The 12,448-nt window shown below is 30.0% G+C and overlaps 1 protein-coding gene across 2 annotated transcripts in view; it reads right to left on the minus strand.

Annotated features, from left to right (window-relative positions):
* LOC111001405 (nose resistant to fluoxetine protein 6) overlaps positions 1-5,598 on the minus strand; it is a 32,744-nt gene extending 27,146 nt beyond the window's left edge. The window contains exon 1 of one of the 2 annotated variants that reach the window (XM_045632193.1): positions 5,494-5,598. In XM_045632193.1, the coding sequence (XP_045488149.1) occupies positions 5,494-5,536 (43 nt within the window). In that variant the 5' untranslated portion in view covers positions 5,537-5,598. Of the gene's footprint in view, positions 1-3,044; positions 3,406-5,493 lie in introns of those variants that run through there. The other variant, XM_022271298.2, reaches the window with a different exon arrangement.
* Positions 5,599-12,448: the final 6,850 nt, after the last annotated feature.

A 12,448-nucleotide genomic window follows, 5' to 3' on the forward strand; every position in this document is an offset into this window, starting at 1 on the left:
AGTGTTGTAATCTCCATTATTCTGTGCAAAAACCTTAATTTTTTAAACTTTTAACAAGGTAACACCGAGTTACCAGATAACATTACCGAGATATAAGTACTATTAATTTGGAAAATATGTATTGTATGTCTTTAATTTTTAGTTGCGTTTTTTCCTTTGTCACTCTTTAATACCTTTACCCTTATGTAAAATTACGTAGACTACTGCTGCTGTAAATAGTATGAATATAGTTACAGACAAGCCTAGAACTTGAGTAACCATGCGTTTGGCCTCCGGTAGATCGTCGGTGCGGGACTTAAGTTAAATCCTAATCTTAACAATCAATTGTGACCTTGAAAACCATCGGGTAATAATAAAACCAAACACTGTAATAACATTGGCATAAAATTAGCCATGACATATGCAGGTATGAATCAGTAACAAGGCTATAATATCTACTTTTAACTATCGAAAATTATAATCATAAACCCAATTAAACATTTAAGCCACTTTGCAGTTTAGTAACGGTTATGATGAATAAAATTAAAATTCCAAGATTTGAAGAAAGAGATTTTGGAGATGTTACAAAACAGCTGTATAAAGGTTTTTTAGTGAGACATAAGGAAGCGAATTTTGGCTTAATAAATGGTGTTACATTTTGATTACACACTTGGAAAAACTCTCGGATGTTTGACCAGTAATCACTTGACGAATTTTATTACCTGTTACTAGGTTAAGGTCCTTTTAAAATATTTATAAAGAATTTCAAGTATAAGTTTAAATATTTATAAACAGGCTTTGCTTGTTTGCAATAAAAAGTTAATATTTAACATTTTCTGTTAATTATATGAGTACTGATTTAAAACATATTAGATGTATTAAATGCAAAATTTGGTCAAGACAAGCCAGAACACGGGACTGAGAAAGCTTAAGAAACAAGTCACAAGGTCGCTATCATGTTTCATACAAACCGCGTTATAATTATTTTTTGATCAATCACTTAGTGACAAAGCAAGAAATAACAGCATATGTGCAACCATTATCAGTTCTCTTATTATACCTAATATTAAATATATATTAAATATTTTAATATGAAAAGGTAAAAGAAGAAGATTTGAGAAGATCTATTACGTATAGGTATTACGAGTTCCAAGTGATTGGATGTCTATAATTTCTAAGAAATTTAGATGTTTTATGTTATCTATATTACGGCATTTTTTAAATCGTAAATATGGACGTAACATTAGATTTAGGTAATTAACAATTCAATTATTATAAAAATAAAACAATAATTAAGTAAAAAATATATACTTGAGAGTGAATTTTAATAATAAAAGAGATATTTTTTCAGTAATTTTTATTTTTCATATAAATCCTTGTGGCGTATAAATCTAATAAGTTTACAAGTTCAATCATCGTCTACAGAAATCGATGTTATTTTTAATAATAAATCTAAATTCGTCTCTTCTTCAATTTATCGCCCATACATTTAATACTGGCTGGAAAAAGTACCGACATTTTATTAATGTATAAATTTTGTTTTTTCTAGTATCAATGAAATTTAAGATATTGTATTATTATTTTGATTATTCACATTACGTCTGTATAATAGAGGGTTTCGAATTTAAAATAGTCGTATTGTACCTAATTCACAAAGCCGTATAATGTTTGTTATGTTGACACAGTTATTGTTTTTTTTTTAATGTTACTTTACTTCCTATCCTAAAACAATTTTTTTTTCGATATCCGCATATACAAATAAAAAACTAAATAACTTTAAATTGTCTTTAAATTTAAATGTAATTTCATACACCATTGCTGCTCACAATACATAATTGAGCTTCGTAGTGTAAGTAACATGTTTAGCTGACATTATAATTAAATACCCTATAAAAATATCTAGTCGTTAGATTTAGATTATCTATGATTACTCTACTGCCGAGGATAGTAACCTAGAATGGCTAATTTTATACTGCCCGACGGTTTTGGGGTCGGTTGACAGCGAAGCAACCGCGATGAACGGGAACCTTAAATGTGTCTGCCCCATTTAAAGAGGTAAAAAATCTAGTTAAGAGAAAATGCGATATTATAGAGATATCTAAATAAATTAAGTTAACGCGATATTATAGAGATATCGAAATATATATTCGGAAAATGTTGTTTTATAAGTCGAAGTACGAAAACATCTGTAAACTTTTAAAGGCTGCCATATTTATCCTTCAGGCTGTTTAAAAGAACAGTATGATAGTATGAGTACATAAGTTAACTTCTTCATTTATATATATGTTTATTAGATATTTAATGATATTACATCCAACGTCTGCATGTAGGGAGTATCTGGGAGTTTACAATAACAGCTTGTGGTGTATAACAACATTTATTTATAAGCAGTTTTAAACTTTTTGAATACGTAATCAGCTAGTTTAGTCACGATGTTTTGAGTTTTCCTGCACTGTACAGTGTACTAGCCAATGATAAATGCGCATATAGACAGAAAGTCCATTGGTACACAGCCGGGGCTCTAATCTGAACTACCACTAGGCCAAGGAAGTTTTTTAGAAAATAATTTTAATTCGTATGCATTTTTGACAAAATAAATCGTTGTTCATTTGTTTCATTTATATAAAAGTCGGCTTTCAATTGCCTTTAAATGTACAACAGATAAAGATAAAAAAACAATTGACAATATTTTTACTCTTATATATACTTGTTACTAACTTTTGTAAATTAGGTGAAAGTATAAAATCATTAAAGAGGCTTTTTAACAAACCTACAAGAATTATTATTAAATAATTATATTTTTCGTTATAGTTACTCAGATTATAATTTTTCTCTATAATCTAAATAAAGAAGTATGATATGAATTTATTCAAAACAATTATTAACCAAAATTGTGTATGGAAAATAATGATTTATAACAACGTGGGAAAAAATTATGTTAGGTAAAAATTTAAGTCAATTAAAAATATTAAGCTATTTAACATTTTATGAGAATTATATAGAAATGCTTTGATACAATAAAAATTTTACTTCCTTTTGCAATAAAAATAAAAAAACATAATTACTTTTGAGAGCCCAGAGTTCCAGGCGATCCAGGCTGTGTAGAAAAAGTTGTCCATCTCGCCTACATTGCTCGCTTGTTCCATTCAAAGGCACCACAATTTTCGGAAACCTCTCCCACAAACCCAGAATGTCCACCTCAACACTATTGTCAACTGATTCATTTCTCGCGGCTACTTTTAATATGGTCCCGTTAAAAAGGCTGTCGGATAGGTGTTTGTCAGAGAGGGTGAGTTCGATACAGTCCTGTGTGCGAGCGCATGTTGCGCAGAGCAAAAGTAGCACGCCGGCGCGCGCGTTCATGTTGCCAGTCACAATGATTCGAGGCTCGTTAGCGGGGTAGACTACTATAACCCTTTGACAATGACATCTATAAGATGGACAATAGGCTTGAGCAATTTTTTACGATACTGAGATTATCATTGTTTCTTAGTACTCATTTGAATATTCAATGTTTTGTTACAATACAATAATCTATTCAATATTTTGTGTAGTATTAATTTTTCGCATGTTTCAAAGAAAATACGGATAGTATTAAAGAATAGAAATAGAAATAAGTGCATTTATTTTAACTAAAAAAAACTATAAGGGTTTTTAAACGAGTACATCATACATAAACTATAGACTTAAAAACCTTGTGCTATGAACAAAGTTAACAGAGTCACAGTAGGACTACAACTTTTAAATCGGCATAAATAATTCGATTATTTTTACAAATAACTTGGCAGTATGGGCCTACCTGGCTACCTTGGTGCATCATTATAGCAAGGCATTGCTAGGGATACTAAAATGTATATTTAAAATGTATAGTATGATTTATATATTATTATCAATATTTCAAATTTCCTTGCAAAAATGTATTATATTTAGCTATACTACTGATTATGTAAATTATTTACAAAAAGAGACTTGAATTAAATAGTGAAATATAAATCTTTTATTACTTGCAATTGACAAATAAGAAATGTATAAAGTGACTTCTGAAACCATGCACCAGGCAAATGATTTCATTTTTCTTTAACTTCTATTCTTATAAAATATGCATTTTATTATTACGGAAAAGCAAGTTAAGAAATATCATAAAATATCACTCACATCAACAAAACTGCATTTTTTAGTTCTAATTTATGTAAAATTGTGTAATTATTGTTTTGCGCATTAAATGAATGAATTTTTATTTCTAAGTGCGGAATGAATACAAATTACAAGTGAAAATAAACTAATCCCAAAAACATCGCCGCGGGATAACTACTTGCCTATAAGGTATCAATTAAAATTAAAAATTGTGTCACACAGACAAAGCCGTTATCGGAAGCGACATATTTCACATCCTATTCAATATCCACTAGTTAATTAAATTAATTAAAATGCAGTTATATCTGACTAATCAGTTAATTGAAAAATTAAGCCTCGAGCAATTATTGAATTTAGGTCGTCTCATAAGAAAATCAATTAATAGAATACGTACGTGATGCCATTACTTAGTGTTAATATGGGTAATTAATTTATTAATTAATCGTATTCGATATTATATGAACACTAACATACTGTACTATACTCCAACATTATCTGTGATCTCTTTCCGACAGCAGAATGTCATAGAGCAATCCTTAAAGCGAATAAGAAGCGCGCCAATGAAGTCAGAAATAGAACACATATTATTTGTATTTGTTGTTTTTTTCTTTCTGGTAATTTCATCAAAAAAATACATTTGACGCCCGTAACGTAAAAAGGTGTGAAATTTTAATGAATTAAGTATATATAACGTTTATTGTTTTGTATTGTTCATTTTTTTATAAAGGCGCATACGGGCAGAAGGCTCACAGAATGTTAAATCATATAGCAGTCAAAAAGAAAATTCTTAATATTATTTTGCTGTTTGAATTTTGTGAACCTGGAGTACTTGCTAGACACAATGAAGACAATATATATATATATACTAGCGGATCCGACAGACGTTGTCCTGTCTACACATCTTTAATTTCAAAATTTCAATTTTTAATAAGCCATTTTGATGAAAATTATTATTCAAATGTTATGACAATATCTAACGATCCAGCACATGGTCACACACGATATAACACAATGATAACAAAACTTTTTTTAAATTTCGGGACAGACTAAAATTAAAATTCGAATATTATTTAAAATTTGACACTGCGATGGTAGCGCCGTCTGTCGGATCCAATGTAAAACATTCCAAAATCAACAACAACTAATAAATTGAAAATTAATTAAAAAAACATTGTCCAGCGGACAAAATTGTGAATCTAAACCATTCCCAGATCCCCTTGAACACACACAAAAAATTTCGTCTAAATCGGTCCAGTCGTTTAGGAGGAGTTCAGTCACATACACACGCACACAAGAAATATATATATTAAGATATATTAAAAAAACAGCTACATGTACAGAATATATTAAAAATATAAATATTATTTGAATTTAGATTACCTGTATTTGTTTTAACCACTATTAAGCAGTGTCTTTTCTTCATAGACTAGAATAAAATATTGTCTATCATAGGTTTGGGTAGTAAACTCATGATCACTGTTTGGTTAATACTTCGCACCTAATTATATGTTGGTCTCAGTAGGTACTTGTCACGAATTATGTTTGACTACAATTTTGTATCAATATTGATCGTTACATTAGTATGTTCGAATTTTTTGAGTTTTCGTTATTTTTGTGGAATATTTCGCAACATTCTTATAGTGTATTTGTATATACTTAAAGTGATTTCAATTACACAAAAGTAACGTCTCTTCGTACAATAAAATTTAAACTGAAGTATTGGAAATCCATTTGCTTACAATAGCAATAATTAATCATTTTAGTTAAACTACATGCTACTTTTATCTATGTATATTAAATAAATATTTTAAAATACACATTTTTTACACGAGACAGCTCCTGGAACCGTGACCAGATACCAGTGAATTAAAAAAAATATATAAATCTATTTCCTCTGAAGTGTCCTTCGTCCAGAACACATTTAAAACCTAATAAATGACCAACAGATTGTAATCATTTGCAAATATTTGAGATTCATCCAAACACGTTAATGTTATAATTGTAAATAGATACCTCAAATATTAATTATATGTTCAAACGTATGATGTCACCTGTAATTTTTTGAGAACCAAAATAGCGAAAACGTAAAGTATCACCAAATGATTCACATCGGTGCTGCCATCTATGTCTGCTATATCATACTATGCTACTTAATGTGATTAATTAAATTTTAAAGAAGCTGTTACCGCTACTTAAAAGTCACATTGAACTTTTATACATATTTACTATTAACACACTTTTTAAAGGACTAATATAAATCCTACGAAATGAAATATGAAGTTCAACTATGAACAAAGTTGCCGCCAAAATAAAGCGTAACACAGCGCATGCGCTGAAGCGGATGTTGTCATAGATAAATAACAGTACAAGTTTATATAGGTATGTTAATCATAGAGATGGCGCACCTCGCAGTTCTATTAATCTCTGATTCCACAAAAAATACAATTGATTTTGGTTTTGCCGTGTAAAATATTTAAAAAAGTATTTTTAAAGAAAGGCGAAAGAAAATATATATACGTTTGAAAAGTTTATATTTCTAATTGTATAGAACTGTTTATTGTATCTTCGAATGAACAATTTATGCGGAATATATCTTTTGTTCGTTTTCGTTATGAATCATACTTCTTCAAATTGAGCTTAATCGAATTGTGTAAATTCACGATTATAATATTGTGTAACAAGTTCCCTTGAATTTTTTTTTGTGTATTTAGGTGAAGGATTTGTGGAGTCAGCTAAAATTATTTTTTTAAAACAAACTGTCAAATTGTGTCTGTGTTCTCTGGATTTAAGGAAGAATCATCGTTTTAAAATTAAAATTCTTTTAAAGATATCATGGTTTAATAATATTGAATCTGAACAAAGTGCGAAATTCGTAGTAACATCACAGCAAACAACTCAGGATAAATATTATGATAACTTAAAATTGGATACCTTCTAACATATGTACCTTCATATTTTAATAGAGAATATGATCTTTTAGAAAATATTAATATGAAATATTGTATTTTATTATTCACGGAGGTGAAGGTGGCCTAAGTTTAGTTTCGGAGGCCAAGGGTCATTTTCGGTTGCCGCGCCAGAGGATTAAGTTATATTTTTATAAGATCAGTTTATAAAATACACATTAAAAATCATTTTTGAATATTTCCTTATTTGATCCATGAACAATCGCGGATACCGTTACACAAACTATACAAGAAGGTACATATGTAGATTCAAAAGACCTCTAAGCAAGAGAAAACTACAACCAACTATCTAAGATATTGAATTGAAACGAGAAACATATGATAATAGAAAACAAGCGAAATAATATACAATAATATAAGTAAAAACAATTATCATAGAAAAGTTTTGGGTAGGTTGTTTGACGCTCTGTAATGAGGTATGGAAGGAAGACGAAATTTACACAAAATTACGTATTTTGTGTAAATTTCGTCTGTTTGTTTTATTTTAAGTTGGATCATTTTTGCCTACCGATCTATGTCATAATTTTGCGCAAGTCGTCGATTCCAGGATATATACACGACGTGCGATAATCACTCAGTGCAGATTGTAAGCAAAATACGTTTCATATAAATTAACCTAAATACAAGTTGCGACATGAAACTTCATATCTATTATTTTTACGCACCTTATGTAATGATATCGTTTGTTATATAATAAAATGACAGATTTGATGAGTTCTAGAGTGTTTGTTTTTAGATTTATGTTATTACTTTACGATTGGATTTGCTATTTTTCCAACATATCTTTACTTGTAATATCTAAAGATATTTTGTTTATTTTAGATTTTATAATTCTACAATTGTATTAATTGTTATTAAATTAATTAAACTAAGAAAAATACATTATTAATTAAAAAAGGATGTTTGGTTAAAAAGAAATTGCACTAGCCCACTAGGCTTCCTTGTGTCGGGGGCAGCTAGTCTCTTCCATTTGACATGATATTGACGGTACAAGACATAAATATTTATAAAAAACACTAACATTTTATACATAAACTATTGTCGCATAATAAGAATATTTTCCGTTACAGCATAGGATAGTTTGAGCAGATGTTGGTTTAGAATGTAAGTGAAGTTTTGACTCCTTAGTGAAAGTTATTTCAAAAAAGTGTTTAAAAATGAAAGGGCCGCTGAAGGGAAAACTGCAAAGCACTGGGCGAAGGTGTGTGTTTTGGTTAGGTTTTATTTAGCTGAGATATATTTGAATAATGGGATTTTTTAGATTTAATATTATTGCCACTGAGATTCTTTTGACACATATCATGATATTGAAGTATTAGTAGAATACCGTTTATATTATATTTAAATATTCATAACCGTATCACAATAGGGTGTAATGTCAACAAGTCTAATAATAACAAATAAAAACCTTGCAAATATCGATATCAAAAAGTGCATCAAAGAATATGCAATCAGACTTGGCGCGTCATTAAAAAAAAGTATTAAAAACATTCGTTTTATTGTTTTCGTTTATGTTCGTTCTATATTTTAAGCATAAACAATAAAACATGTACATTTTTATGTTTCAGTAGTTTATCCCTTGTGTTTTTCTCTCTTTTCTCTTTATTATTATTATGTTTCCTGCAATATTGATAATATGTGACAAGCTTAGCAAGTCCTTTAAAACAAATGCCTATAACAATTTAAATAATGGCTACTCAATAATTATTTAAATTATCAAATACAATGACGTAGTATTGAACGATTAAATATTTAATTAAACTTCAATGTATGAGATAATAAATGTCACAGGTAAAAGGTCACACAACATGTGTTTATTTTGTGAAATTTAGACCTTACATTAAGCCTTGACCGAGCATATGTCATTAAAATTAATGTACCTATAATAAGTTTTTAATTAACTGAAGTAAGAGTAGACTATACTAAGATCAAAGTCAACAACTTTTGTTACACGAATTGGTCGAATCAACAAAACTCTTAATAATTATATTAAGGTTTATAAATAAAGAGAAATGCTAACATTTTTTCTGACATCAAAGTATACATACAATCAAAACAGTATGGTTTTATTGATTGGAAAGACACCAAAAAGATCATAATAAAAAATGCCCTACGCTCGTAATTGTGTTTACTATATATAGATAAATCATAAAAAGAATTAAAGTAAATAAGCTTAGTATAGATTAGAGGAATTTACAATACAGGAAAAATAGTACCAATATAATATAACCAACACAACACAGCACAACATAACATACAACAAAATATAACATAATAGAAATACTGCAGGGGTTTGTTTGTACAACTAGACTCCAATATCTCTTTTGTCATAACTAAAGGTGTAGATACACTTGGAAAAAGTGACGAATATGTAAACTTGATTGGAAAAATTGTCATAAATCAGAAGATAAGTGGTAATTATAGACTCCGATTTGCGTGGTAATACTATTAAAATATTAAAAATGTTTTTTTTTTTGTAAACGACACACTTGATTACAGATAATAAATATTTATCTCGCATCTAAAATAAATAAATCAGTGGCGCTACAACCTCTTTTTGGCCTAAGATTTCTGAATCTGTTTCATGTTCATATTTAAATCTAATAGGCAAGTAGGTGATCAGCCTCCAGTGCCTGACATACGTCGTCGACATTTTGGGTTAAAGACCTGTCGGTTTCATCACGGTGTTTTCCTTCACCGTTCGAGAAAATGTTAAATGCGCACATAGAAAGTCCATTGGTGCATAGCCGGGGATCGAACCTACGACCTCAGGGATGAGAGTCGCACGCTAAAGCCACTAGGCCAACACTGCTCATTTATCTCGTTTCTGCATATTTTATATGACATACAGCTCATAAACATAAGGATGTGCAGCGCCGATTTATTGAGACGAGAATGTTTAAATCCCTCAGTCGATCGTAATATTACCATTTTATGTAAATAAATACGTCTATTTTATATAAACCTTTTCCGCCATGAAAATGATTAGCGCTTTGAAATATAGTGATGGAAATCTACTACAGTATTTTATTTTTTATGCAATGTTTTTAGTTTGAAACATAATAGAGTGCGTAAAGAGTTAACACTAATATTGTCACGTTTAATCCCGGAAAATAATTGTTCACAACTCTTGTTAATTCGCTGTTAGAAGTACTAAACCATAATTAAATTTGTAACAGATAGGACTAATAAGCTTATTCACTTTCATAAGTCTCTGGAGCAAACATTGTTTGGCTGTCTTTTTGTCAATAAAATAAAAACCCCGACGGAATAAATACAAATTTACAATTATATTGGTGATAAAAAGTCAGACCTATTTGACTTTAAACGATAAAGACCTTATTATCCAGCCTTGACCTCAGACGCCATTTTTTCAGTTTAATTGAACGTCAAAAAATGGCGCGAAATATGCGAAATGGAACAACATCTCCATTGCTTCCGTAAATTCGTCTTTTTAGGAGTTATTGACAAGTTTACAACTCGAGATCGTGTTTTATCATTTCGATAAAGGTTGTCATCTTCGGAATTGCGCCTAAAAACAGGTAGTAAATGTTTTATGTTGATATTTTTACTTTTGCTATTTTAAATAACGCTTATTTGCGTCGTTTGCATGGTTTGTATGAATAAGTGAGTATAAAATAAAAAATAAATCAGTGGCGCTCTTTAGGTGTTGGCCTCAGATTTTTGAATCTGTTTCATGATCATTTTTAAATCTAATAGGCAAGTAGGTGATCAGTCTCCAGCGCCTGACACACGTCGTGGACTTTTTGAGTTTAAGACATGTCGGTTTCCTGATGTTTACCTTCACCGTTCGAGCTAATATTAAATGCGCAAGATGCCAAGAAACTCCATTGGTGCACAGCCGGGGATCGAACCTATGACCTCAGGTATCAGAGTCGCACGCTTAAGGCACTAAGCCAATACTGCTCACTACTGAATAAATAAGTATGGTGAACACAATTTCCCCAGTAATTTAGATGCTCATTTGGTCCGTTATGCGTAAAGTCTTGGGTAATTAAGCCAGCCTCCTTCCTGAAGCTAAGAAGTTTCGTGGGTTCTTCTCAAAGCGTTCTCACTGTTCCCAGGATTTCTGTTCCTTGGGAAGCCACAGCCACACATTCGAGGACTACATTCTTCTGCGCTTCTAAAAGGCTGTCTCTGCACAAGAGCACCAAGTACAAATAAATGTTTATTAACATCTTCATCACTTAAAAACACAATTTAAAAATTTTATACCAAATTTTAATAAATGAAATGTTTCTCAAAAACCGTTTGCATAAAATATTCTTGCACTCGTATTTCTATGACTAAAAACCCAGTTAGGTAAGACTTAACTGATTTGCAATCCAGACTAATAAAATAAAAAATAACGCATCTTGCAAAAGCAAAAAAGCTTGACTTTACAAACATTAATAAACTGCATATAATGTTACGTTAAAAAGTCCCACAATAAAAATTATGTTTCGAGGTTCATGTATCTTCACATACCGTATAAAGTCAATTAATTGTTATAGTTAAAAACAAAAGAATAATCGGCTGTTCATCTTCCTTATATCGAATCGTAATGGAGATTCGATGGAATAAATCAGAAATATTTTACCTTTGCGATCGTTAAAATGTATTGATATAGTGACCTTATAGCACAGGTTGAATTGTAGTGATAAATTGACTTGACTAAATCCTCTTAAATATATTATGTGCAAAGAAAATCGAGCAATGAAGGTTTGTTTATGGAAACATTTTTTTTTTGTCGTTTGTTGTTACATTGACAACAGTTTTCTATTTTGGCGCGGAGTTTGAGTTTAGATTAACAGTGCTGTTTATCTAAACTCAAACTAAGATCATATTTAGTGTGTATAGCAAATGTCAACCAACATCGAATTTGTCTTAAAACAAATCCATCCAAATTAGTTTTGATCGCAATGGATTTTCATGGTCAGCGTCTCTAAAAATGCATGCATTGACTTCATCAAAAACACCTGAACCATGAATATGGCATATTATTAAGATATTGTCATTAATATAATTATTATAGTCAAGTTATTTTTAATTGTTGTCAAAACTTATTGTCTAAAAAAACTCTTTCACGCTATAAAGGCAATACTTAAATATAATTTATAACAAAGAAACAATCACATCTTTCCTTTTTATACTATTAGTGTAGATAAGGAAGTAACACATTTTATCTATAGTATAATATATAAAATGTTGCATAGAATTCGGATAACAACAAAGGGCATAGTTGTTTAAATCACCTTTAAAAATAGTTACGAGTGCTAACTAAGATTCTTATTTCGAAATAAATTTATTTTAAACCTGCAAATACAACTACATAACTATGAGTCAGTATTTAAACTTTCGTGCCAAAT

This window comes from Pieris rapae, chromosome 18 (assembly GCF_905147795.1).
Source record: "Pieris rapae chromosome 18, ilPieRapa1.1, whole genome shotgun sequence".
NCBI classification, from domain to species: domain Eukaryota; kingdom Metazoa; phylum Arthropoda; class Insecta; order Lepidoptera; family Pieridae; genus Pieris; species Pieris rapae.